The sequence below is a fragment of the Artemia sp. Qi Xiang Cuo genome, chromosome 4, assembly GCF_049724085.1.
Source record: "Artemia sp. Qi Xiang Cuo chromosome 4, ASM4972408v1, whole genome shotgun sequence".
Taxonomy (NCBI): Eukaryota; Metazoa; Arthropoda; class Branchiopoda; order Anostraca; family Artemiidae; genus Artemia; species Artemia sp. Qi Xiang Cuo.
The window spans coordinates 87,028,016-87,053,698 of record NC_142797.1 but is presented as its reverse complement, the minus strand read 5'-3'; the positions used below and the strand labels follow the sequence as shown (position 1 = coordinate 87,053,698).

Here is a 25,683-nt window from a genome sequence, read left to right as displayed (position 1 = left end):
TTTTGTTGGAACTTTATTTGTAGTGTCTCTTTGTTCAATAAGTATATATTCTGCTGAGAAACTGGTTTCCCAATGAAACCCAAGCTAATGCCTCTGTAACTACTACTCTCACTCTTATCACCTTGCTTATTGAATTATTTAATTTAGTTTGACTAAGATCGGTTGGTACTTCCCCTTTTGCAAAAGTTGTATTTATAATCTTCAGTATTTCATTTCCAATGTTGCGAACACTATATTTAAAAAAGTAATACACCACACTATGAGTGTTTATGGCCATATTACTTTTTGATCCTTCTACTGCTGTCTCTAACTCCTCCTCGCAAAAGAAATTTCCCTTCACTTCTAAAATGTCGAGAAATTTTTATTTCTTTTGTGTATCATTCTCTGTAATTATATCATGGTTTAACCCAATCTCAAAACGTTCTGCCCATCGATCTGTCTCATCACTTCACTATCATTTGTAAATTCACCCTTTCCACCTTTTACATAGTTTGAGTCACCGTTTTTCTAAAAGCACTAACTACTTCCCCTTTGTCAAGAATTAATATTCGTAGTATTTATAATTAAGATGGTCTTAGGTCGCTCAGTCCTATTATGACTCGTTTTTAGTTGGAGTTATCCTTGCTATCATCCACCCCATTCACTCCATGCATCCATCCCTTTCATCAGAGCGCAGATACGCTTAGTTTTTCTGGTGATGCTCGTATTTTCTTTTGACACTTGCGATGAGAACTGAAAAGGATGAAAACTGGTTCTACTGATAAATTTTAGACTCTTAATTTTTTTATCTTGCAGGCCAGCTTGTTCGCCTCTTGAGTCCAAGCGAATTTAGGCCTTCATTTTCAATACAAGTCCAGTGGACATTGTTCGTTATGAGTCAACCTAAAAATCTTAGTAATAATCCATTGCAATTCTAGTGGACCTTATCTGTAGGAAAAGCTTTTATACTATGAATAATCTCAATTTCCCAATTTGTCAGCAAGTCCTGGCTGTGAACATGGTCTCCTATATATATTTGAATCATTTATTCTGGCTGCCGGGACAGTGTTGGTGGGTGGGTAGTTACATTATGCCTGTCTACTTTAGTTCTACCCTGGATGGATGGATGGATGGATAGCCATGGATCATAGACCTTCGCTCAACTTATATTCACTCTCACCATGTTGCCAATAATTTTAATTCAAAAATTAAGGAAACGTGGGATGTTTTGAATGGGGTGAGGAAGAGAAAAAAATATTTAAGGAAGATGAACTTAGTGAGGTAGGAAAGAATGAAGCTGTGAATTGAGCTGGGGGAAGGAGGGGCATGTGCAGATTTGCTGAACTCAGACGACCTTGCAGTGCAGTGAGTAGCTAGTAGTAGTCTAGATGGCAATATGCTTTTAAATGTTGTTGAAATAAATTGAAGTTGACAATCTCATTACCTAGAATTATTGGTGGTATTTATGTTCCAGCGTATTAACTTGTGATTTTTTTTTGCATTAGCATTATTTGTACTTTTAGGACACGTTGTTAGTTCAAGGAGTGGCTTTCAAGAAAACTTTTTCATATGCTGGTTTTGAAATGCAGCCGAAAGGTTATGATAACCCAAAGATCGCCCTGTTAAACATTGAACTTGAATTGAAAGCTGAAAGAGATAATGCCGAAGTTCGAGTCGCTAATGTGGCTGTAAGTCTTCTTTTCCTTTTTAAGACATGCTTCTTATTTTCTGATTTTTTGGCTCGTTTTAGCCCCTTGTGTTTTTTTGCAACGAATCAGGCTTTAGATTGTTTTTGCGTACCCTAATTCTTCTTGTTTTTTTCAGTGTGTACCCCAACAATGAATTAGTAAGACCTTCGGAATTTTAACGGTTTACCTTACGGACAAATTTCCGCAAAAAAAGAGATTCAATACAATGCGTATTAATTAGTAATTGCGGGAGTATTAATAAACGTTAAAAAGGGAATTGTATCTGTTCTAGCTTAAGGTATGATTTTCTTGGTTTTGACCTACTTTTTAGTATTACTGCTAAGAAAAGAGCAAAAGGGAACCTCAAATTTCAGTAGCTATGAGGCTACTTTTAAAGTTCAGGAAGCATATGTGACACCATTCCTTTGCCTCAGTCCTAAACACGGAAAATTAATCAGCAAAGTTATCAGAAATCGCCAGCAAAAATGGTTTTGTAAAAGTAGATGGTAGCACTTTTGGAATTGTGGGGAGATGCTTGTCTCGGAGCTGTAAAATTGTCTATTTACAATTTTGACAAAATATTTTGGTGATTATGCAAGGGAATAATCGTACGTCTTAAGCACACCTAGATTTTAATTAGACTTGAATTCGGAACTTGCGTGTGCTAGCTTGTCTGCTTCAACTTAGCTTTCCTCTATCAAATAAAAACATGGTTATAAAAACCAAAGTATAATCACCTACGGAGCAAGTACTGACAAAACTCCAAAAGTGACCCCGCGTACCTCAATGCCTCTAGACGCAAAATGTTGTCATACTTAATCGCTCCGAGCCAAAGTACTTTGCTCTGGCCAATAATTATGCTAGAGCGTGATTCAGGCGACGAGTGACCGGGATGAATTGTGTAACTACACAATTTAGTTGCCAGGTTCGCATAGGTATACAAAGGGCCACTTTTTTTGTGTGGAGAGGATAGGTTTTGTCAGTACTTGTTCCGTAGGTGATTATACTTTGATAAAAACCGAGGTCTGGGAGGGGCAGTTGCCATCTCTGCCCCATAGCAAATTATGCCCTTGATGATAGTTCTATCTGATATTCTGTAACATCCCATTTTGTGTCTAGCTCAATTACTAGCGAAAACCACCTTTTTCGACCACTAGTAAGAATTGTGCACAACTTTCCAAAATGTATTATTATATTCATCAATCCGACCAGATATCCACAATTTTTGTATAAGCTGCGGATGTGTGGCCCTTACGACTTTCGTGTCATAAACGGAAATCGGGTGCACGTGTCCAAATCCGTGTCATGGATCTGCAAATGTTGTAATAATTTAATTTCAAATATTAATGCAAAATAAGTGTTGCTCCTGTAACACAACTATCCAAAGTCTTTGTTGAAAACTTTTTGGAAAATATCTGTCAACAAAACACTACCAATTGTACGTTTTAAGCCGTGTATAAACAGGAAACTCCTGACAGTTCTCTCTGACCGAGACTAGAAAACTACATTTTGGCTCTAAAGTTGTGTTACAGGGTAAGGCCCTTTAACTTCAGCCAGGGCCCTGGCTGAAGGATAAGCAGAAACCCTTCTTTTTGGCCTCTGGCAGGAAATATACAGCTTTTCAAAATGTGATATATCATCAAACTGATAATCGGCAGCGAAAAAAAAAAAAAAAAAAAAAAAAAAAAAAAAACAGGGCAAAAGACGAAATCTGTGGTGGGGGTCCACTAAAATAGTTTTTAAATAAGTACTCTAACTAAACATGAGGGTTTATTATGTTTGAACTTTTGACTCAGTTTCTACAAAACTTACTCAAAGCCAGTCTTCTCCAGCATATCTGCCTGTTTGGACGTGATACAGCAATGTATGTGATGTCTCCAACGGTGTTATCTTGCTAGGAGAAATTTATAATTTATCCTCTCTTTTTAAGGAATATAAAATAAATAAAAAACGAATATAAAAAAATGTGGAAAAAACGGTCTTAACTGTTCTAGCTGTGAAACGAGCCAATGCAAATTTCGATAGAGGTTATACAAAATCAAAATTATTCCCAATATGGTGTTCAATTTCTTATACCCCTCTGCATAATTTATGTTGAGTTCTAAAAAAAAATACACTAGAAGGTGTGATAGCTGAAGGGAACAATGAGACAGGAGAGGGGAACATGGATAGAAACATTATGTGGCACCGGGTTTCGCAGGAGCCCAGGGTGTTGCCTCATTGAATTGTTTTGTAGATACTAATGAAGCAAGTTATTAAATTCGATATGCACAATTTCTAAAATGAAATATAGGACATTGATTTAACTCTGATCTCTTGCTAAGAGAAATTTATAATTTATTCTCTCTTTTTAAGGAATATCAAAAAATTGTTGATGCTGAGTGGGGCATTTTGTATGACAAGCTAGACAAAATACACCAAAGTGGTGCAAAGATAGTTCTGTCTAAGCTGCCAATCGGTGATGTTGCAACACAGTATTTCTCGGACAGGTAGGTCTTTTTACTTACGTCATCTTAAACTCTACAATTATTGTGTAGCGTAAGGTACGCAAGGGCGTTCCAGAAAGTAAATTAAGTTTTTGAATAAAACAGAAATCGATTAGTGGAGGTGTTTTTTATTGTCTACATCAAAAAGTGTGGGGAAAAGGGAGGAAACTGGCGCTATTGTTGGAATGAAATTCATAAATGGCATCTAATGTCTTGAGACTTTGTTTATTTCAAAACTACTGCATGTTTGTCTTTTCAGGCACTTAAAATGCAGGTGTAGGGGCAATGAAAGCCGAATTCGGTCTCTAGTAGGCCTACCAGCTTAAAGTCAACTAGCCTTGTTGACCTACCAAGATTTTCCTGAAATAACCTAGACCTAGTTTGCAGACTGGAATTTGGCTAAAAATAACTCTTGAAAATACAACATACTGATAAAAGTCCCCGGGTTGCCCATGTTAACTACAACAGCTATTCTACAGACGATCCCTAACAGGAGAAACGACCTCATTTAAAAGAAGAAGCTTCCTCATTCAAATTGTTTTCATGCTAGAGATTCTAAATATATGGATTGAGATTCAATTTCTCTGCCATGGAAAATGGATAAACTGCTTGAAATAGGTGCAAGTGACCCGTTTCTCTTTTGACTAAAGAGAACGTATTGCATCAGGTGAGCCCATTAAAAAAAAAAGTTTAAAGCTCCAATTTTTCTATAAGTGATAGTTAGTCAGCCTTTGTATCTTCAAGATATATATTAAGTTTAAAATCTAGCCTGTGCAAAATAGTCCAAGTTTAGCTGGATAAAAACTTGGCAGGGTAAGTAGGCTTGTTGACTTTAAGCTTTAAATAAAAGTTCAAATAGGGATAAAATCCTTTTAATAGACAGTGTTTTTTATAACAGTGATAGAAATTCACAAAAATACCAGAAATCTTATATAAAAAATGTTTTGTATAATTGACTTACGTCTCTTTCAACAAACAGGATAATTCCAATGCTATGATGAATTTTGACTGGACATAGAAAGGTAGCAAAAAAAGTTTTTGATATTATTATCCAAAAATAATGCAGTATAACCATCGTCAAGTTTTGGGCCAAGTGTGTTTAATTTTTCATCAAGAACCTTCACAATACAAGAATAATCTGTGCTTGACAAGAGTCCGAAATTTTGTTTTAAACCGGATAAAGTCCCCTTGGAAGACATTATCTCTTCAATAGAAACTTCTTTGCATAAAAACGCAAATCTAATAAAAGATTTTAGCTTAGTAAGAGCTTCTACCGTAAAAACCCTGTCTTATTTTGTATTGAAACCGAAATTTCCTAGTACAACCATCAAAGACATAAGAATTCTTAAAAACTTGAAAAAGGATTATTCAATTACCATTACAAAAGCAGATAAGAGTAACACTTTAGTTGTGATGAATACTGAGGACTACGAATCAAAATTAAGAAGTTTACTAAAGGATGAAAAAACATACAAAAAGCTATCGTATAATCCAACAGACTCTTTTACAAATAAGTTTAAGGACGAATTGAAATACTTAAAGGATGAAGGAAAAATTGCACCTCAACTCTATTACAAATGCCTGCCACGCAGTTCCTTGTGCCCTAAATTATATGGACTTCCCAGAATTCATAAGCCTAACCTACCATTACGACCAATTGTGTCAAGTACAAGGTCACCAACAAGTGTTTTGAGCAAATGGTTAGTGTCAATCTGTAAACCACTTTTGTCTACACAAATTTCGTATATTAAGAATTCTTCGAATTTGGTTGAAAAACTGAAAAAAGTAGAAATTTCTTCGAATTCTTTGCTTTCAAGCTTCGACATTGTATCAATGTACACAAATATTGATGTAGAAGTAGCCGAAACTCTTCTAGAAGGAAAGCTCTTAAGAAATTTGGATTTGATTAGTGGCAAAAAAGATTTGGAAGTTTCTGTAATTATGTATTTAGTAAGGTTGTGCAATAAGTTGTCTTGTTTTTTTCAATTTAGAGGGGAGTATTTCGAACAAATAAATGGTTTACCTATCGGGGCCTGTTTAGACCATTTATTATCTAATATTTGTTCTGAGAATAATGAAACAATTGCGATGGATTTATATTTTTTAAAATTTGTTTTTTTGAGCTGGTATATAAATGTCAATATTTTAATAAGGATTTGGGAGTAGAAGGACTAAAAGGAGGATTGGGAGCATCTTAATTGTTTGGGGGGGGTTTTAAAGTTTACCGTTGAATTGGAAGAGGATGGGAAACTTCCTTTCCTTGATATTCTTCTTTTGAAAAATCAAAATAGTCTGGATTTTAAAATTTACAGAAAACCGACAAATAACAATATATTTTTTTCTTATAGTTCCGGTCACGCTCGCCAAGTAAAAATTGGTTTGCTTTCTTTAACTGCTCGGATCTTTAGTATTTGCTGTCCTAAGTTTTTTGAGGAGGAGTTGTCTTTTCTAAGGAAAATACTAATACGCAACATGTATCCCGAATGGTTAATTAACCAGACTTTTTCAAAAAGAAGAAAAAGGTTTCTAGAGATTTTTAAGGAAGTCTTGGAGAAAACTCGGCAAAAGGATGTTTTTTGTTCCTTACCATATGTACCCGGGGTAAGTAAAAAACTTAAGAGAATTTTACAAAGCAATGGTCTAAGGGTAGGTTTAAAGAGTAATAATACTTTGGGTAGTTTTCTAAATTCGGGGAAGGATCTAACTTCATTGGGGCAACAAAGTGGGGTTTATCAGATCCCATGTACTTGTGGAAGCTCATATGTGGGACATACTAACCAGAGTTTGGAAATGAGATTATTACAACACAAAGATTCTATTTCTTCGGCGTTAAAGCAAGATTCTAAGTCTGAAGATTTCACTTCAGTCCTTTCAGAACATATTTTTAATTTTCCAGACCATTTTATTTTGTTCGAGAATGTCTCTTTGATTTCTAGGGATCGGGGTTTAAAGCAAAATTTTCGTGAAACTCTTGAAATAAAGAAAATCTTATTCAAGAATATTGCTTTGAATCGAGATACAGGTGAATATGGGCTGGACTCTATCTATGATTATTTATTAAAATCTGACAGAGTAAAGTTCAATTCACCCAATGTAGTTGACCTTTGTCCAAATGTTATATCATTGAACGCTAATGAACCGAATCCAAGAAGGTCAAAGAGAATAGCTTACGCCTTTGCTTTGAAAAGAATTAGAGATTCAAACAATATGTAGTGTTATTTGATTTAGTATATAAACTTTTGTTTTAAATTGTTTTATTTTAGTTTTACTACTGATGACGTTCACTTTATATGTGACCGAAATATCTGGTATTTTTGTGAATTTCTATCACTGTTATAAAAAACACTGTCTATTAAAAGGATTTTATCCCTATTTGAACTTTTATTTATCGTCATGGAAAGGCAGTGTGGTCTCCGAAATTATCGACTTTAAGCTTGTAGTCTTGCTAGGGACATAACTCTGCTTTCTTAATCATTTCTTTCTTAAGCATTTTTAAGGTACCTTAAGACAAGTATGCAATCATTTTGGGTTAAATAGCTCTAGGTGCTGGGTGGCGCTAGTGATTTTATTCTTGAAACTAGCTTCATTTTCAACTCATTTCGAGAAATCAGCATTGGGTATTCTTCAATATTAAATTATGTTAATTTCATAGTTAAATTGAGATAAGCCTTTAGAACTAAGTAATGAAACATACCCTCCTGACTCCAATTATTGATGCTGTTTCTAGTTTTCGGAATTTTAACCCTCAAATTCTAACATCTCGAATAGATAGATAGATAGATAGATATTTATTGCAACAAAAGCCTTTTCGGGCCATGGCAAAATAACAAAACAAAATAAATACAAAAAAAAACACAATAAATTACTCACAATTCATCAACAAAAGTTTCTCTATGTGCCATACCCACTCTTGCAAATTTTCCCAACCTTCTAAAATCATCAAAATTTCTACTTTTTAGAATTTTTTCAAGTCAATCCACCCCTACAAAATCTGTTGAAAACCCTTCCCTCCTCAAATTTCTTAACTCCTGGCATGTACCCATAAAATGGATGAGATCTTCCTCCTCTCCACACATAGGACACTGGTCAGGACCATTTTTAATCCTATAATTCCCAATATATTTCCTCCTTTCTCCAATACCCAAAAAATTACCACGAACCGAAATTACCCATCTTAAATCCTCACTACTCATCCCCGCTTTAAAGTAAACTTCCTCCCCCCAAACCTCCTTTGCCAGCCCATACAGTCCCAGAGACGCCTAGGATATGTGTTAGTGCAATTGGGAAGAGTGAAAAACTACTCAGGATGCAATTATAGACCAAAAGGCTGAGTGGGAATCTTGTACTGTGGGAAAACTTGTAAGGGGGACGGGAACTTGTACTTCTGAAAAAGAGTTTCGGAGAAATTTCTGAAATAGAAAGAAGGACCAGGGATTCAATTAAACTTGATATTTGATATTAAATAATTTGATTAAATTAATATTAACATAGAACAACCAATCTTATTGGCAAAATAAGACAATATAATTGTTATTTGGTGGAAGTATAGCCCTATAGCTTGGCGCTAATTGACAGTTTGACGCGTATTGTTGAAAACCAATGATTTACGGAATCAGAAAGATTAAACTGGCAATCAAGAGTTTCGCCTCGACATTTAAAAGTGTACTAGGCCGGTTGTAACTTTGATCATTTTGTGGCCTTGGTTCTCTATATACATGGGGCCCGTCAGCAGAGGCCAGAGCTAGAAAAATAAAAACAATGAAATATCAATTCTAAGGATTTTTCCCAATTACGGAACTTTTTTTTGTGCACAATAAGTAAACTTTATGATTCAGTAATTTCTCGATGTTGTTTTTTCTGCGAAGTTTGGGTGATTTTTTAAAAATCAATTTTAGTAGGTTAAAAAAATTTAAATAATTTGAGTCTAAATTCAAACATTCAATCAGATTTCTTCTATTACTATTGGTCTTACCTAATAATTCTTTAGTTTTTTTGTTTCCAATACCCGAAAAAATTAACTGAAAAAAATGACTAAAAAGTTATGAGTTACAGAAAAAGTTCAATGAGATTTTTTGTCAGTTATAAAGAACTGCATTAGAAAACCATCCTGACCCTTTGGATGAGATTTTATTTATTAAATAAAATAATGCTGAAATTTATGAATAGTAGCCTTAAGTACAGTGAAGAACAAATTGACTTAAAGTGAAATCATATATTTCTTTAAAAAAAATTTACGCTGGTTCAAAGAACAAAACAGTTATAGTTTTTAATTGCCCACAGTTTTTACGTGAGCAATTTTGCTGTTTGAAACCCAAATAACCAACAAGAAGGAACTCCTAAAACACGCATAGAGGAAATCTGGCTGATGGAGCAATCCTCATTAAGTTTTCAAACTGAAAATATCCAAATCTCCAGAAAATAACAAACTTCAAAATATTATTATTCCAGAACTGAAGGCGATGGAAAAGTTATAGTTGCCTATTCAAACTCAGAATAAAATTACAATCAAAGTTCAAAAGAGCTTTATTCAAGAAAATCGAAAAAAACAAAAAAACAAATATCGTATGTCCTACTGTTCCTTCTGCATGCTTTTCTCTTGGGTTACCAGATCAAGAAGCGATGGTTTGGTAAGTCAGTTTGTTGAAGTACGTATTTTTTTTAATAATATAATATATAAATATTAAATACCATATTTTTATGGTAAGTATCAAAAGCTACGAAGTGATCAAAAGCTAAACATGTTGAACTAAAAAGTGTTATTTTATCTTTAACCTTTCTTTACTCTTTTCTTTTTGTCAGACTTTATTGTGATTTTAAGGGACATGTTTTGTGCTGGTCGAGTTCCCGAAGAAGATCTTAAAAGAACTATAAAAGCGTGTGGTGGCTCTGTTTTAACAACAGTGGGAGACTTGAAGGATTCGACCATGGGCACCTGCGAACGCTTTGAAGAGAAACAAATTGGCAGTGACAGGTATATAGTAATTACTCACTCAAGTAAATACTTTGGGATTAAACTAGGTATAACTATCATCTTCTCGCTAAGTTGATAGTAATATATAGGACATGTTTTGATATTGGAGGACCTTAGAAATACTAAGGCAATTTGCAGAATCAGAGGAAAGGTCGTACTTTTCTCTATACGTTTAACATGTTCCTGTAATCCAAATGGGAAGATCTTCTCATAGCTGCAGGATACTGATATTGCTGGAGACTCCTTGTCAGTGCCTTTGGTTCAGGGATCTAATTAGGAGGGAGGTGACAATTGTCCCCTCTCAATATAGAAAAATATCATTTTCTGGTATTTTTATTGTAAAAAAAATAATCAATGACAAAATCGATTTTTTCCTGAATTGGCGTTGCTTAGGTTCGAATGGAGGCAGAGGAGGATCTGAGGTAAGATCCTCCCGGGATCTGAGGTAAGGTAAGGCTGGAAAAAAGGGCTCATCTTGTTTTTTTGGCAAAACAAGATAATCCTATTGAAAATCTCTCAGTTTGTATTATAATCAAGCTTTTTTTCGGTAGTTCTTTTTTTTTTCATAGGAAAAACCGTAAATTTTAAAGCAAGATGCAAAAGAGAACCTTTTTATGGTAAAAAAAAAAAAAATGAACTAATATGTTGCAGTAAAGCTTCGACTAAAATTGGTATCAGCGAATATGTATGTAAAACTTCTTCATCTTGCTTTCTCGCGTGAAGGATTCTTTGTGGATGGACATAAAAGAATGAGATTCCCTAACGACTAAGAACTTTCAGTCGCAATTCCGAGTTGGCGGCAATATGTATCCAGTACTTTCTTAGGGTCTAATCACGGTGAGATTTTCGTACGACGTCGAAAGTCATAAAGTCTAGTCCCTTGTCTTTTTTTTCTTATTCTTGGTCCCTTAGTCCCTTGCATTGCTCATAATTCCTTTTTTTTTCTAGCTTGTACTGCTGCATGTTGTGTTCATTTACTATATTGTTTTTTTCCTTTATATTTTTTTAATTTTTGTTGTAAGTGGATAAAAATTGATTATCTTTTTATCATGTTGTTTGTTGTTTTTTACGTAATAATACAGAAAACTGTTGTTTAAATAAGAAGTTCCCAAAAATTGAGGAAAAATAAAGATTTTTTTTTTAATAGGAGGGGACAGGCTCCAATTCCCCAGGCCCTCTCCGTACGTCTCTGCAAAAGTAGGCTGAAAAATTGCTCATCTAAGCGTCAATTTTCTAATTTTGATCTTCTTGTGATTATTTACGTAATATTTAATGCGTAGATACCTTTTAACCTGAAATACACGGATTTTTTATTTAGTCTTAAGTTAGGAATGTGTTAAAATTAAACTTGGAAGTTTCTAAAAGATTTTATCTAGCCCTAAATAATGAGCAAATGGCAACTTATAAATATTGCTATTTGTTGCTATTGATTATCTTTTTATCCTGTTGTTTGTTGTTATTTTTGTTGTAAGTGGATAAAACTGGATTATCTTAGCTAACGCTAAATTTGGGGTTCAACTATGGCTAGTGCACAAACCTAATCTAGATAGAGAAAAAACTGCAACCTAAAACAAACAGTAATGGTGTAAGTAACAATGTTACTTACAATTGTAAGTAATCAGTAATAATGTATATCCTGTAATGGTGCAGTAATACCGTTAGCCTTGGTAATACGGGACCCGGGGTTCGTACTCAGATGCTGTAACCCCCTGCAAGGCGTCAAACTGAGTTCTGACGATGAGATTATGCGAAAGCACTTCCACAACAATTCAAACAAGAAGAAGAAGAATAAATAATAAATATCCAGATGGTGGCGCAGCGGGATTGATCTCTGTTAATACGGAAGCCAGAGTTCGATCTCTGCTGCAGCAACCCGCCGCAGAACCTGCAATTTGATTGTAGTGATAGGATTATGCACACATGTCCCCATCATAGTCCAAACAAGAAGAAGAAGATAAATAAAAATTGGAAAATTTAAATAGAAAAGAAATTTTAAGAGTGGCTACTGGAGCTCGTTATAGCTTGAGAACATTTGCACGACAAGAGAAATAAGTTCTATATGAGACCTGATATTAAGAGTTACGCATGGATAATACCGGTATTAATTGATTTCAGTGTTTAAGTTATTCGTTTCGAATGGTAGAATCTGATCACTAAAATATCAGCTAGTACCGGGTTTCGGAACGGGTTGGATTTCGGTATTAGTAAAATTTGATTGTAAATAGGTCTTTACCAATTAAAGTGCTTCTCTATCAATCTTTAGCTGTTGTTGACTGATTAAGAAGAAGAAGAATGGAAAAAATAAAACGTAAAAATAGATTCTCTATTAAATTTCCAATTTCTTCTTCTAATTAACAGCAGGCGGGCTTTTCAGTGATACTATATAGCCCTTTTCCTTTTGCTTCACTCTGTGGGCTACAGAGCTACTGGCTTGATTGCCTCATGATTATTAGATATTTTCAGATATCTTTCAGTAGATCTTTCGACTCTAGGAGTTCGATTATGAGTTCGATTATGATAGATGTCGATCCAATTTCAAACGTGAAAGGTTTCTTTATTCTTCTTCTTTTGCTTTGTGCATTCCGCCCTCATTTAATTACCGGTGAAATTTACACCCAACAGAAACAAAGATTCTTGTAACTGTAATTACGTAACTATAATTATCATTTATATTATAAGTAATTACAGCGAGCCCTCATTCCGAACTTTATTGCCCACCAAGATTAACTCAGTATGCTAATCTTTTACACTACTTTGTAGAACCTGTCATATTAGCATAGCTTAAGATTTCCGTTTTGTTATGTTATCTTAAGAAAAGAAAAATTGTCCGTAATGTTTAAAATCGTTTTGAAAATATATTAAGTTAGATAATTATTAAAAAAAATAAAGCCTTTCATGGTGGATCACAGCTTGAATCTCCATTCCATATCTTTAGTCTTCGAATAGCTTGCTCACGATGACTCATGATTGTAGACAATGGTGATGATGGTATATGAATTTTTACTTTAGCCTAGTTTGAATGGACTTGTTTAAGTATGAAAGTTTACACTTGCCGTTTTATAACTTAACCACTTAGCTTAGCCTTAGACTAACATTTTTAATTACAATCTTCGTGGCCTCATCAACAATGATGATATACCCCTCTTCATAATAATTCCTTCATTTTATTTTCAGCTTTGATGTATTTGTTTTACCGTTGCTTAAATGTTTCAAGCGAGGGATTTTCAAGATTATCTCAGTTCGGAGGATATTCCAGATGGCGACAAATTGTCGGGTGAAGCTCATTTTTAGTCATTCCTGACAGGGTATGCCCATTTCAAGGTAGTCCTGCTGGGCTGTGTTTTAACGAATTGCCCATAAAGGCTTTGCTGTGTCAGGAACGAGCTTCGATAACTCCTCTGATGGAGGGGAATGCACGCATTTGTAGAAGACTAACATAGTTGCCATGTCGAAACGATCTTGGATCGATTGAAGGGGTTTGGCATCAGGGATTCTAGAAGTTTCTGCTTGAGCTGCCCGATTTTGAGTACGATGGAGAAGTGGAGTATGGCTTTTTGGAGCACCGATAAAAAGAGGAAATGAATATTCCTTGGCTGGTATGATGCATGGCAGGATTATTGTCGCATTATCAGCAAAGTGATTTTATCGCAAGTTTATCCCCTATGTCGTTTATTGACACCAGGAACAGTTGGCCCAAGAAGACTTCCTTGGGGTACCCCTAATAACACTGGATACTATTTTAAATAAAACCGCCAAGAACAACTCTGATGAACGTTGACAAAGAAAGTTTACGAGTACCTCAAATAGCCGACCATCAACACTATTCGCTTTTATTTTAAATGGAAAGCAGTCATGCCATACATGATCAAATACACTTGTTATGTCAAAGGACATAAGACGGATGCCGTGCCCCTGGGGCAGGACCTCAACCCACTCTTGGTACTGCGCAAAAAGACAGTCTAACGTAGATCACCATTTGTGACTACCGAGTTGTGATTCAGCCAAGAACCGGTATGACTCAAAGTGCTGGTAAAAAGACTTATTTATTACATTTTATAAAGTTTTCTGTCGTAGGATAGGTGGCTAATTAGGCGATATGATCCTACGCCAGTGGGGCTGGCATCTACCTTTTGGACAAAGACAACGTGAGCAAAATCTATTAAAAGATACGTAATCTTGATCCGTTTCCTCTGTTTCATTTGGTTCTTGAGATACTTTTAAGTTGCTGTTGTTTCAGGGATGAGTTTCATCTCCATTTTTCGTTCTGTTGAATTTTGCATTATCACAAAATATTTCCTTAGGTTCAACTTCTTCACTGGTTGTCCCCATGCTAAAACATGTACTGTGGTTTTGAGAGGAGGTGCAGAACAATTTATGGATGAAACCGAAAGATCTCTTCATGATGCCATTATGATTGTACGGAGAGCTATGAAGAATGACGCCATTGTTGCTGGTAAGTTACTTCAATATCATTTGGCTTCCACTGAAAATAGATCCTTTCCAATTTCGTTATAAATTGTTTTCAACTGATAAAATTGTTAGTCTTTTCTGACAGGTCGTATTTTTGTATGAATATTTGAAGTTAGAGGGTTTATCGATTGGGTGCTAAAATGTAAAAAAAAAAAAAAAAAAAAAAAAAAAAAAAAAAAAAAAAAAAAATAGTGTTAGATTTGTAACAGTAAAGCTCAAATGTGAATTTCTTTTTTTTGGCAAAATTTCTAGTTCACCCTTTATTTGCTCAGGTTTAACTATCTCTCTTGTAGATTCTCTCCACTGGTTTGGTATTACCATTAATACCAGCCTTCCAAGCCTGCGCCAGCGCAGATACAGATATTAATAAGGAAGTGCTATTGGGATTCGCTAATATTGTTGCAAAATAGACCGAAACATAAAAGACTTGCGTTGGCCAAGCTCTATTCAACTTTCTGTGATGACCAAAATTTTTTTGTTTCTGATTTTTTTTTTCCTTCTCAAGAAAAATGAATAAACAAGAACCTCGATGAATTGTTTTAGATTTTTTTAATTTCTTGTTCCTGATATTAGAGTTAAACTTGAATTACTGCACAGAGATCTGTGAAGCACAGCTTGCGTTCGTATTTCTCCGCATTACCGCCATATTAGGTTCTTTCAGTTGTGAGTGTTTTTCTTTTTCCTTCTTCTATTTTTGTTTTTTTTTTCCCCTTTTTTTATGTGTTACTCCTCATGCTATTGTATTGTTTGGGTGGGCAACATATAATAGTAATATCTTTCACGAAATATTTAAGAGACTGACGGGTATCGTGTTTTTTCTGATGTTTCAAGAGTATACATGTAACGACAATAAAAGTAAGGATAATGAATATTTCGGAAACTCTATCACAAGCACTGTGAGACCAGAATTCTCTTCTCACGTTGAATGTGGTAGTAATCTAGTGTTAAAATTTTTAGCAGCACAGTCCATCTCTTACATGAAACATTTAAGAGATTGACGGATATTTTTTCTTCTGACATTTCAAGAGCACACATACAAAGATAACAAAGATAAAGAGAACTCGAATGAGTCGTCTTCCTATTTTCTAGGACCATTGGTTCGATACGTTCACCCCTGTAAAAAAAAAACAACAAACAAATAAACGTGATCTTCCTTGATCTTTCTTCTGGCAAAAAATACAAGATTCCACATTTTTAGTCGAAATCTTAATATTTAATTCCAAATCTTAACTCAACCTTATCAACATAAAGGATTGAGTGATCAGCTCTGCTGACAACTACAACTATTACCAGAATTACTACTTTACACAATTCCTTTTCAGGTGGCGGGGCAATTGAAATGGAATTAAGCAAATACCTCAGAGAGGTGTCAAGAAGTATTGCTGGAAAAGAGCAGCTCCTCATTGGTGCTTATGCCAAAGCTTTGGAAGTAATCCCACGTCAGCTGTGCGACAATGCTGGATTTGATTCCACCAATATTCTCAACAAGCTTCGACAGAAACATGCTCAAGGTAATGAATTTTGGAGCATGGTGTGGGCTTTTATTTTAAAGTTATAAAAAAGCATGGTGTGGGCTTTTATTTTAAAGTTATAAAAACGTTTGTAAAAGCTAAAAAATAGTACCCATGCTCCATCAAATTTAATCTTTAGCTATTTCAAAAAGTTGAGCCCCATTTCATTTTTCCCAGTCGACCAGGTGAAAACAGCTCTGTATTCACACATTAAACTGTTCATAAAAAGCCACTTCCGCCTGATTTGATTTTCCCGCTTTAAGACCACTAATGGAGACCAGAGCAGCCGAAAAAGTTCAAAAAGCACGGACGAATCACCTGATAAAGCCATGGTATTATGACTTCACTGAGTTAGGCTTATTGAAATGCTTTGTTTTATTGACGTTAGGAAAAATAGGGTGGTGAACGTGGAGCTATTTAATAACATTTACAGGATTAATTACTTTCAGAGAAGTTCTGAAAATCGAGCCGGTCATTTTTTTTTGAAACACCGCTCATGCGGGCCTGATGCTCCCCCTTTTTTAGAAATTTTCAGATTTGTATGATCTTCCATAATTCTCATATACTTGACCTGTTTTCTGAAGATTATTCTAATTTACCCCTTTCCTCCAATCCCTGCACTTGCCCAACAAGGATATCCTGCTGCCATGTATTTGTTTTCTTTTCTTTTTACATTAGTGTCCCGAAGCACGAATAACTTGAGAACTGTGGGGAAAATAGGGGAGAGCGTATCATGGAATTATCATTTATGACAGGGGCTTGGAAAAAAAAAATTCCCACATGAATCATGAAATATTTTCCTGCAGTGAAGAATGGCAAGTTAGTTCAAGGGTGGTCACCAGGCACTTATGCAGAATTCAGTTTGGAAGAGGGAGTATAACTTCGAAAATAGTGCTAAAAATGGGCTATTACATGGAAAACATCAGAAATTATAGAAAAAGGCTCGATGCTTTGATGGTCTCGAAGCTCCTCCCCACACTGCTTAAGTACGTGGTACCCATATTTCGCTTCGATGGGTTATTAACTTTGTGATTAAACTATTTACGAAATTTGTTGTTATTGAGAAGAGATGGCAGATATCTAGGAAAATTTATGGAAGAAGGATAAGAGAGTTCTAACAAGCCCATAAACAGTTCCCTTGAATTAATGGTGCCAGTGAAAGTATGCCTAGATGCTGGATTTGTGAAAGGATATCTACATCTCCCCTTAATAGGTAATTTGTGATTCACACCGAAAAAGAGAAAAGAATTGGGAGAGCTGATTATTAAAAAATGTTTTAATATTGTTTAATATTGTATAATGTTTTAATGTTTTAATGTATTGTTTGAACAGAGGATGACGAAAGTCTAGGAACATTCATAGATGAAGAATAACAGAGCTTTAACGTGCCTATAAACAGGTGTCGAAGTTGAATTATGAAAATATTCTATTATATGGCATAACAGACATGTCTATAATTTGCTTATGAATTTTCACCTTACGATTTGACCGTTTTAATGTTTAACTTAGTGTTCTAATTCAGCAAATAGATGATATATTTATTTGTTTTTTTCTTATTAATTTTTTTTCTAGTTTGTAGTTGATTTATTGTAGTGAAAAATCCCTTTTGTGCGTTTAATTGCTCAATAGATTTATTTATGGTCATTGAGAAGTTTGCTTGGATGCTGGGTTCGTCCAAAGGTTACCCACTTCCCTCCTGGATATTTAGTTTATGATTTAAACAATGGCATGTATTCCGTACAGAACAGAGAAATATAAAGCGATATTATTAATGATTAATATTGAACATATTCTTCTTTGCTGTGCGCATTATAATTAAAATAACTGTTTAAACATTACAAAGTTCTAAATTGCTCTGGTTAAAAGAAAAATAGTTTTTTTTTCTCCACAGGTCAAATGTGGCATGGAGTTGATATTACGAATGAATTTTACTAAATTCATTTGTTCGTTTATTTCATTATGAATTCGTTTCAATTATGAATTCGTTTTTTCTCCTTAGGTCATAAATGGTATGGATTTGATATTATGGATGGATTTCATTAAATTCATTCCTTCATTTCATTATGATTTTATTTCAATTTTGAATCTCATTCCCTTTTTTCTCAACAGATTGCAAATGGCATGGAGTGGACGTTATGAAGAATTTCATTACACTAGGTCATTCGTTTATTTCATTATGAATTCATATCAATTTTGTATCAAATTTCTTTTTTTCTATGTAGGTCACAAATGGTATGGAGTTGATATTATGAACGAAGATATAGCAGACAATTTCCATGAATGCGTATGGGAGCCGAGTCTAGTGAAAATTAATGCTTTAACTGCTGCGTCAGAAGCAGCCTGCTTAATTCTCTCTGTGGATGAAACTGTCAAGAATCCTAAATCTGGCGGAGGTGACATGGGCGGAATGCCAGCTGGAAGAGGTCGAGGAAGGCCTATGTAATTTAAAACTAAATTTTTGTACGTCTTTCCTTCAATAAGAAACTCACAATTCCTTTGAAATTTTATATTACTCCTTTATCTCCTTAATGGACCCAATAACGAATTTATGTTAATGCCGCTCGGTGAGAGTTGAAAGCAAACAAATTCCATCCTTGTTTTATGATTTGTTTTAAAAAAAAGAAACCATAGTGTTATGGATTCTTATGTACTCAAAAAAGAATTATGCTGAATTTCTTCTTCTTCTTCTTCCTAATGAAGCTTTTGCTTCTTCTTCATGATGACGAATATATGGTATTGATACTTTTTGTTGGTTAGTTAAAAAAAGAAGCAAAGGTATTGTGCATTATTACATTTACAAAAAAAAGTGAAGTTTTCCGGAAAATGCAGGAGATTGGAATGGAGTGACCGCGTGTTCTTGAGGAGTTGTCTAATTGGAATTAATTTGGAATGATATCCTGGTTACAGAGCAGATTATAGATAATCAGTACGTCACCTTACTTCGATACGTGAGAAGAGCCAAATTCAACTCCTAAGTCGTAATGGGTACAATCTGCATTTGAGATCTTATAGCGTACTGCTTGACTTATTCCAAAGTTGCTAGACCTGGCGTGTTGATTGGACTGGCTATACATGTTCTAGATTTTAGTTTTGGTCGAATGAAACTCTTTCGGAGCTTGATGATTACTGCTGTTGATGTACCGCGGGAGTCCTCTTTTTTATGCCAAGGGTAGGGTTAACATTTGCTGTAACTGTTTGAGGGTGCGGGTTAAATTTAAGTTGATGATCGAACAAAACTCCCTTATCACGTTCAGTTTGGCTGCTAGCAAGTGACTGTTTTAAGCGGATTTTGGGTACCAATAAGTACTGGAACCGGGAATTATTTGTTCCGAAGTGGATGACCTTGTTCTTCTCAATGTTGAATTCAAGTGTCCAGACTTCCAGTCAGTAAATGTACCAAGGTCAGCTTGGATGGATTCGGTGCTTTGAGGGCTGTCAACCATGCCAATTATCTAGGAGTCGTCAGCGTAAAGGCTAATCCCATTGTCTATAGTCAAGGTTGCAGCGTTTATGTATATATTAAATAGAATTGGGCCTAAAGCTGTGCCTTGGGGAACGCCACTTTATCATATCAGGGATTCTGTTAAAAATAAGTTATCCCACGATCCCAAAATACCTTCACAAACTGAATCCTCTCAGTTAAAAATTGCATAGTCCATTTTATTTGCGTCAACATGGAATCCTATCACATAAAGTTTGGAATGCAGTCTAATGCTGTATATTTTGATTTTTGAATTAAAATGAAGCTGGTGGACTGTGATGAAAAGGCTGAGAGCCATGACTAATTGAAAAAAAAACAAAAAAAAAACAAGACAGATAGTTTGAGTGAGAGGCAAATCTGGCATAAGGATGCATTGGACGCTTTTGCTAGGTCTAATAGATCCACGTTGATTGGAGATCTCTTGTCCATGAGTTCTGTGATGTATCTGTATTTATCAATGATGTTTGTTTCAGCAGGTCGTCTGTGGCATAAACCATGCTGGCTTAGTGATAATAATTCGTCTAGATATTTGTAATACGTGTATTTACTGTTGCTTCAAGGAGCTTCACACCTGAGGTGATACTAATTGGTCACTATTTGCTAACTTTATTGCCACCTTTGTGTATGGGCATTCCTCAAATATTGCTGTATACATCCCATGTCATGGGATTTCTGGAATAGTAAGAGGATGAGCTAGCACTGCATGAATTAGAAGCCGCTGGGGGATTCGATCTCGGCCTGTTGATTTGTTTAGGTTAGTATGTTTTAAGTAGAACATTAGGTCACTTGTGCTTATAGTGACTAATAATACTGTCCTTGATAGTGTTATTTTTTTATTACGTAAATTCTACAATTGTAAACCTTGAGCGTGAATTAACAAGAAACTTCAAAAGTCTGGAGCCAGGATCAAGTTTTTCTTTCATCCAGGCGCCATAACAAAAGTAAATTGTAAGGTATCTGGTATCTATCAATGCATAGACACAAAAAATTGTTTTGTAATTTTATAAATTTTGTTTTGTTGCAGAAAAACTGTCTGGCCTAGTACTTGACTAAATTTTTCTTCTTTTATTTCAAGATAAAAAGAAATATAAACTCCATGAAGGCTTATTAAGTTAATTTGATTAAATGTATAAGTTACAAATGATAATAAAGATAATGTATAAGTTAATTAAACATGAAATCACCTTAGGTTTTATTTAAATGGCTGCTTAAGCACAAACTTACCTCTGAAAGTAAATTGAGGCTTGAAAAAGGCTATTGAATATAAAAAACAATGTTTAAACTTAAAACTACTGTAAAACCATCACTCCGCAGAGTGTATCTGTGGCTACAACATTAGTCGCTATGTTCCTCGTGAAACGATGGCTTTGATAAAACTCTCTGAAAAGCTTACAGTTTGTTTGTATCTTACAAGCAGTAGATTCAAGTTTTTTTCAGAAATGCGCTTTCCCCGCTTCAAATTTTTCTGTCGGACAAAATAAACGCATAATCCGCTCTAGCTTCTACCAATTTTGCAAGTTTCTACTACGTATACCGGATTGGAACCGTAACGAGGTAATTAGCAGCCATTAAAATATAACCGTTCTGTACGCGGTTGTGCAAAAGAGAACTGAGAGCTCCATAGAAGTTTAAAGTACCAAGGACATCAAAGTAAAAACATTTTTCGGCCCCTGGACCCCGCCTTAGGTCTGTTCATGCCTGAAAACAGCGATTTTCGAAGAGTTCTCTTTTAATTATTTCAAAAGTAAAAAGTTTTTAGGGCAGTATCATATTTCCGTTAGTGTTGCCACATTGAATAATAAAAATAAATCAGCAAAATTTGACAACACTTCGTCCGCAAAAAATCGAATATTAACAGTCTGTTGATTCCGAAGACAAATATGCCTTCAAAAAATCTACTCCTTGAAACTCTTTAGTGCCGTAAATTTTTAGCTTATTTTCTTTGCAAACTTTTCACTCACACTTCTTTTTTGAAATTTGGCGCCCAACTACTAGCAACAAATACATCAAAACGGAAGTCTTGAACTCCTCACTTTTTCATAATTTCTTAAGATACGTATTTGCTGTTTGTGTTCCCAATTAACCAATTCAAATAATCAGGCTCACTTTCACTGTCTTTTATACCTATGAGGGCATGCTAGGGTTCAGTCGATCTTTAGTACCCAAATTAGGCAAAAATTGTGTATCATTTTACTTGGACCCTGGTATCCCTTTTTGGTTGCCTCCTTCGTGCGATAGGCGTATCCCTAGCCTATGCTATGCTTCTCCCTGGTGCTTTAAAAAGGAAAATGAACAAATTTCTAGATCTTCTTCTTTATCGGACCTATACACTTATGTTACTTTGGTGATATTTTCATTTTAGAATGTATTTTTAAATTTATTTTCTTAGTTATAACAGGCCCAAATACAGACTCAGGATCCTGAAATAATCACAATTTTCGTTGAGTTTAGTCACTCATTTCCTCATCGTCATCACCAGAGTCAGAGCTTGATTCCCCAGAGTCACCAAACTGACATCTTTCACAACTGCAATTAAATAAGTAATTCTCCCTAAAAAAGAAAAAGAAAGATAAAGTATCTTTACTGTGATGGTAAAAGGCGATACAGAGAGCGAAACTAATTGACAATAACGGTCATTATGCACGAGTACATAGGGAACATACCCAACTGATATTAATAAGGAATTCTTCCCGAGACTAATAAATATTTTAGTTTCATTCATGTTTAAAAGAGAATCTTCAAAAAAAGGATTATGACAAAATCTGTTCAGTGCGAATAATTTATTACTAAATTCGCATATCTGACAATCCCCCCTCCCCTCCAAAAAATTGTAAACCGTCTTTGTTGTCTTTCAGAGGCATTCTTGTAGCGCTTCCTAATTAAAGAGCCCAATATTCATTTGTTTGTTTTGTTTTCGGCCATTTTGTGTGGAACATACAAACATGGAAAGGGGCTCATTCGATTGAAATTTATTTTGCTTTTTTATGGGCCGATAATGATTGGAGGGCAACCACCCTCCTGTGCTCTTTTCTGCTATCCCCCGTACTTCTATTATATCGGATCAAAACTTTGAGATAGCTGCTTTATTCAGAAACGTCAAAGGTTCAGCAATTGTGCCTTCGGGGTTGACATCACTCCACACCCCCAGAGTCAAAATCCCAAGATTTTGTAAATTAGACAGACAGACTGAATTAGTTCACGGAAAGGTTTAAGTAGAAAAGGCGGCCGTGCTTGGCCTTGGTTGTGCAATCAGCTAAAAGCTCTTAAAAATCGTTTGCTAGGCCAATATTCCTAGAAGGGGAATCACTGGAAACAACAAGTGGACTTGAGTAATCTAAAGACGCTGTATAGGCCCCAGTTTTCAAGTAATCTGCAATATCTTGGGCGTGGTTTGGGGTTCAAGACTTAGAGTTAAACTTTCATGAATTGTTGGAGGAGGTGATAATTGCACCTCAAACTTCAAATTCTGATTGGTTAGAGGTAAATGAAGAAGCGATGTAAATCAAGAGACTATGTACCTAGGTTAACAAAATAGAGTATCAACGATACCTCAAGAACTACTAGAGAGATCGATTTTGAACTTCCAGGGGATATTAGAGTTTTAGCGGATATCAAATTCTGGCCTGGAGGAGAGGGCAGCGATAAATCTAGAGACTTTTTGTATCTAGGTTACGGCATATCTGTAATATGTAAGCTCAGGGATTCAGTTGAAACTTTCAGGTAGTGTGTGGGGGGGAGGACTTCAGGTTTTGTTTCTGTGGGAGGGGAACTAAAAATCTTGTCTCGGATGCATCAAAAAAAATTGCGCCACAACGTCCTATGAGAACTAAAATCTGTTTACATCTAATTAGCGAGGTAAATCAAAAGACACTATGCCGCATCAGGTTATTAAAACAGAGTATTTGCGATATCTCAGAAGTGACTTGCAGTATTAAGTTGACATTTTCAGGGTGTGTTAGGAGGGGCCAAGTGGACCTTAAATTTTGACTACGAGTGAGAGGGGGGAGGATAGAAATGTTTTTATCTGATTCGATTATGCATTTTCTGCAGTATAAGTTCATATGGACCTATAATACACTCACGGTTAAGTAGTAAGGTAAATAAAAAGACAGTATATGTTGCCAGGTGTTCAGAACAACGTATTTGAAATATTCTGGGAACGGCTTTTGAGCTTAAGTTAAAATTTTCAAGGAGTGTTTGGGTAGGGGATAAATGGACCTCGAATACTGGCTAGGGGGAGGGAGCCACCGTAAAGGTCTAATGACTTCGGTCTCCAATCTGCTTAAGATTTTTGGCACTATAAGGTGTTGGGCTAGAATTTGTGCACTCCAATTTTAAAAACAGCGTTTCTGCATTATCTCATGAATCTAGTTGGGATTTCTCAGGGTTTTAAAGGGTCAAGTGGACCACTAATTCTGATTCGGGAGCAAATCAAAGAAACCATGTATCCAGGTTATCGAAGTGGAATATCTGCAACATCACAGCAAGAATTCTTGGGGATCGACCAGAAAAAAGTGTTGGGGGAGGGGGGCAGAAGACTTTATATTCGATGTTTAAAGTGAGGCTATGTGGGAGCCAACAAATATGTGTTACCCATCCATCTGAATGCTTTGCGCTATTAGGCTCAATGGAACTTAGAATCTATTCACAATGGTGTAGCGAGATAGATAAAAAAAAAACCAGTATATTCACAAAAGCTATCAAAATATCATATCTGTAATGTCTCAGAATGACTCGGGGGTCGAATTAAAGTAACCAAGGGGTATTGATTGGGAGGACGAAGGGACTTTGAAATTCTTTTCAATGAACCAATGAAACCCAAACCGAACAGAAACTAAAATAGCATAACAAAAAGAAATACTGCTATAGATTAATAAATGAATCCTAAAGCGAACATACAATGGATTACCAAGTTAAACTTAAGGTTTATATTTCCTCTTAAAGCAAGCAATTTCGCGACAAGCCTGTAGATATAACTTGCACTAAAAAGAAAAATACTTATATCATTTTATTCATTAGTCTCAGATCTACCCATTCATCGAGCCAGAATTATGATTTTAATATTGCTTAGAGACTGACATAGGCTTGCTTAAAGATAGGAAAAAATGTCCGACAATCTTAGGTTAACATTCAACATATTGTTAACCTAAAAAAAACCATGAACACATAATTTCGAAAACTTTATTGTGTAGATGGATAGGGCCGAATCTCAGCTATGGAATAGTAGTAAATTTGTTCTCTTTTGTTGGTCTCTTTTGCTACCTAAGGTAAGAAATGGAAGGGTAATTTTGACGAACTTCGAAAAATTTGTTATATAAAACTTAAATTTTATGAATTTTGATCAAATAGTGAAAAGCTGTATAAACAGTGAAAAGTGTCGAGGTAAAACCGAGTCTAATAGAAAATACCAAAGCAATGTTTAATTGACTTTGAAAATATCTTCGTTTGTTTCCAACAATAATTAAAATTCGTATTCTTGCGGAATTCATTGTTGATCGACAATTGTCGATGAACAAATCTGTTCTCGTTACTTAAGGTTAATAATGGGGTTCGCCAGAATAGGCCTTATGTGCGATAATACAGCCGTAAGTACTCAGGATAGAGTAAGTCAGAGTGCTATTCTCTTTTTCAGTTAAGAGTGATTCTTCCTAGACAGCGTTTTACCTCAGAAATAAAAGATACAGCCCAAAACTAAAGACCAATTTTGGAACTTTACAGTCAGCCATGTTTTGAAAAATAATTCCTATAAGTTTATTTACTCTTCGGAAAAAATTATATATTTTTAATATAAAAAAAAGAATTTAAGTTCGTCCAGATTCACGGATCCTTTTTTGTGTCTGAAATACTAAAGATTCCACCAAAAAAACTTCAAATAGTTTGGACATAAAAGGTTTGGCGCCAGAAAAAATATTAAATTTTTAAAAAATCTAGGATTATGATTTGAACTTAGCATAACACACTGCGTTAGAGATAAACTATAGAATTTTTTTGACAATTGATAAATGGGACTTTTTTTTATTATTACTCAAAAACTATTGGTTACCTAATACTTCTCCAGGCATTATAAAATAAAACGAAACAACAACAAAAAGTCCAT

The 25,683-nt window shown here is 35.1% G+C and overlaps 2 protein-coding genes across 2 annotated transcripts in view; one reads left to right on the top strand and one right to left on the bottom strand.

Moving 5' to 3' along the window:
• CCT7 (chaperonin containing TCP1 subunit 7) overlaps positions 1–18,607 on the top strand; it is a 34,975-nt gene extending 16,368 nt beyond the window's left edge. The window contains exons 5-10 of the mRNA XM_089088601.1: positions 1,503–1,667; positions 4,023–4,156; positions 9,972–10,124; positions 14,426–14,577; positions 15,917–16,105; positions 18,328–18,607. Coding sequence (XP_088944727.1) covers positions 1,503–1,667; positions 4,023–4,156; positions 9,972–10,124; positions 14,426–14,577; positions 15,917–16,105; positions 18,328–18,548 — 1,014 coding nt within the window. The 3' untranslated portion in view covers positions 18,549–18,607. The remainder of the gene's footprint in view (positions 1–1,502; positions 1,668–4,022; positions 4,157–9,971; positions 10,125–14,425; positions 14,578–15,916; positions 16,106–18,327) is intronic.
• A 3,336-nt stretch (positions 18,608–21,943) lies between these two features.
• The window catches only part of Smyd5 (SET and MYND domain containing, class 5), a 58,278-nt gene continuing 54,538 nt past the window's right edge, over positions 21,944–25,683 (bottom strand). Inside the window, exon 9 of the mRNA XM_089087743.1 lies at positions 21,944–22,136. Within this exon, the coding sequence (XP_088943869.1) occupies positions 22,034–22,136 (103 nt within the window). The 3' untranslated portion in view covers positions 21,944–22,033. The remainder of the gene's footprint in view (positions 22,137–25,683) is intronic.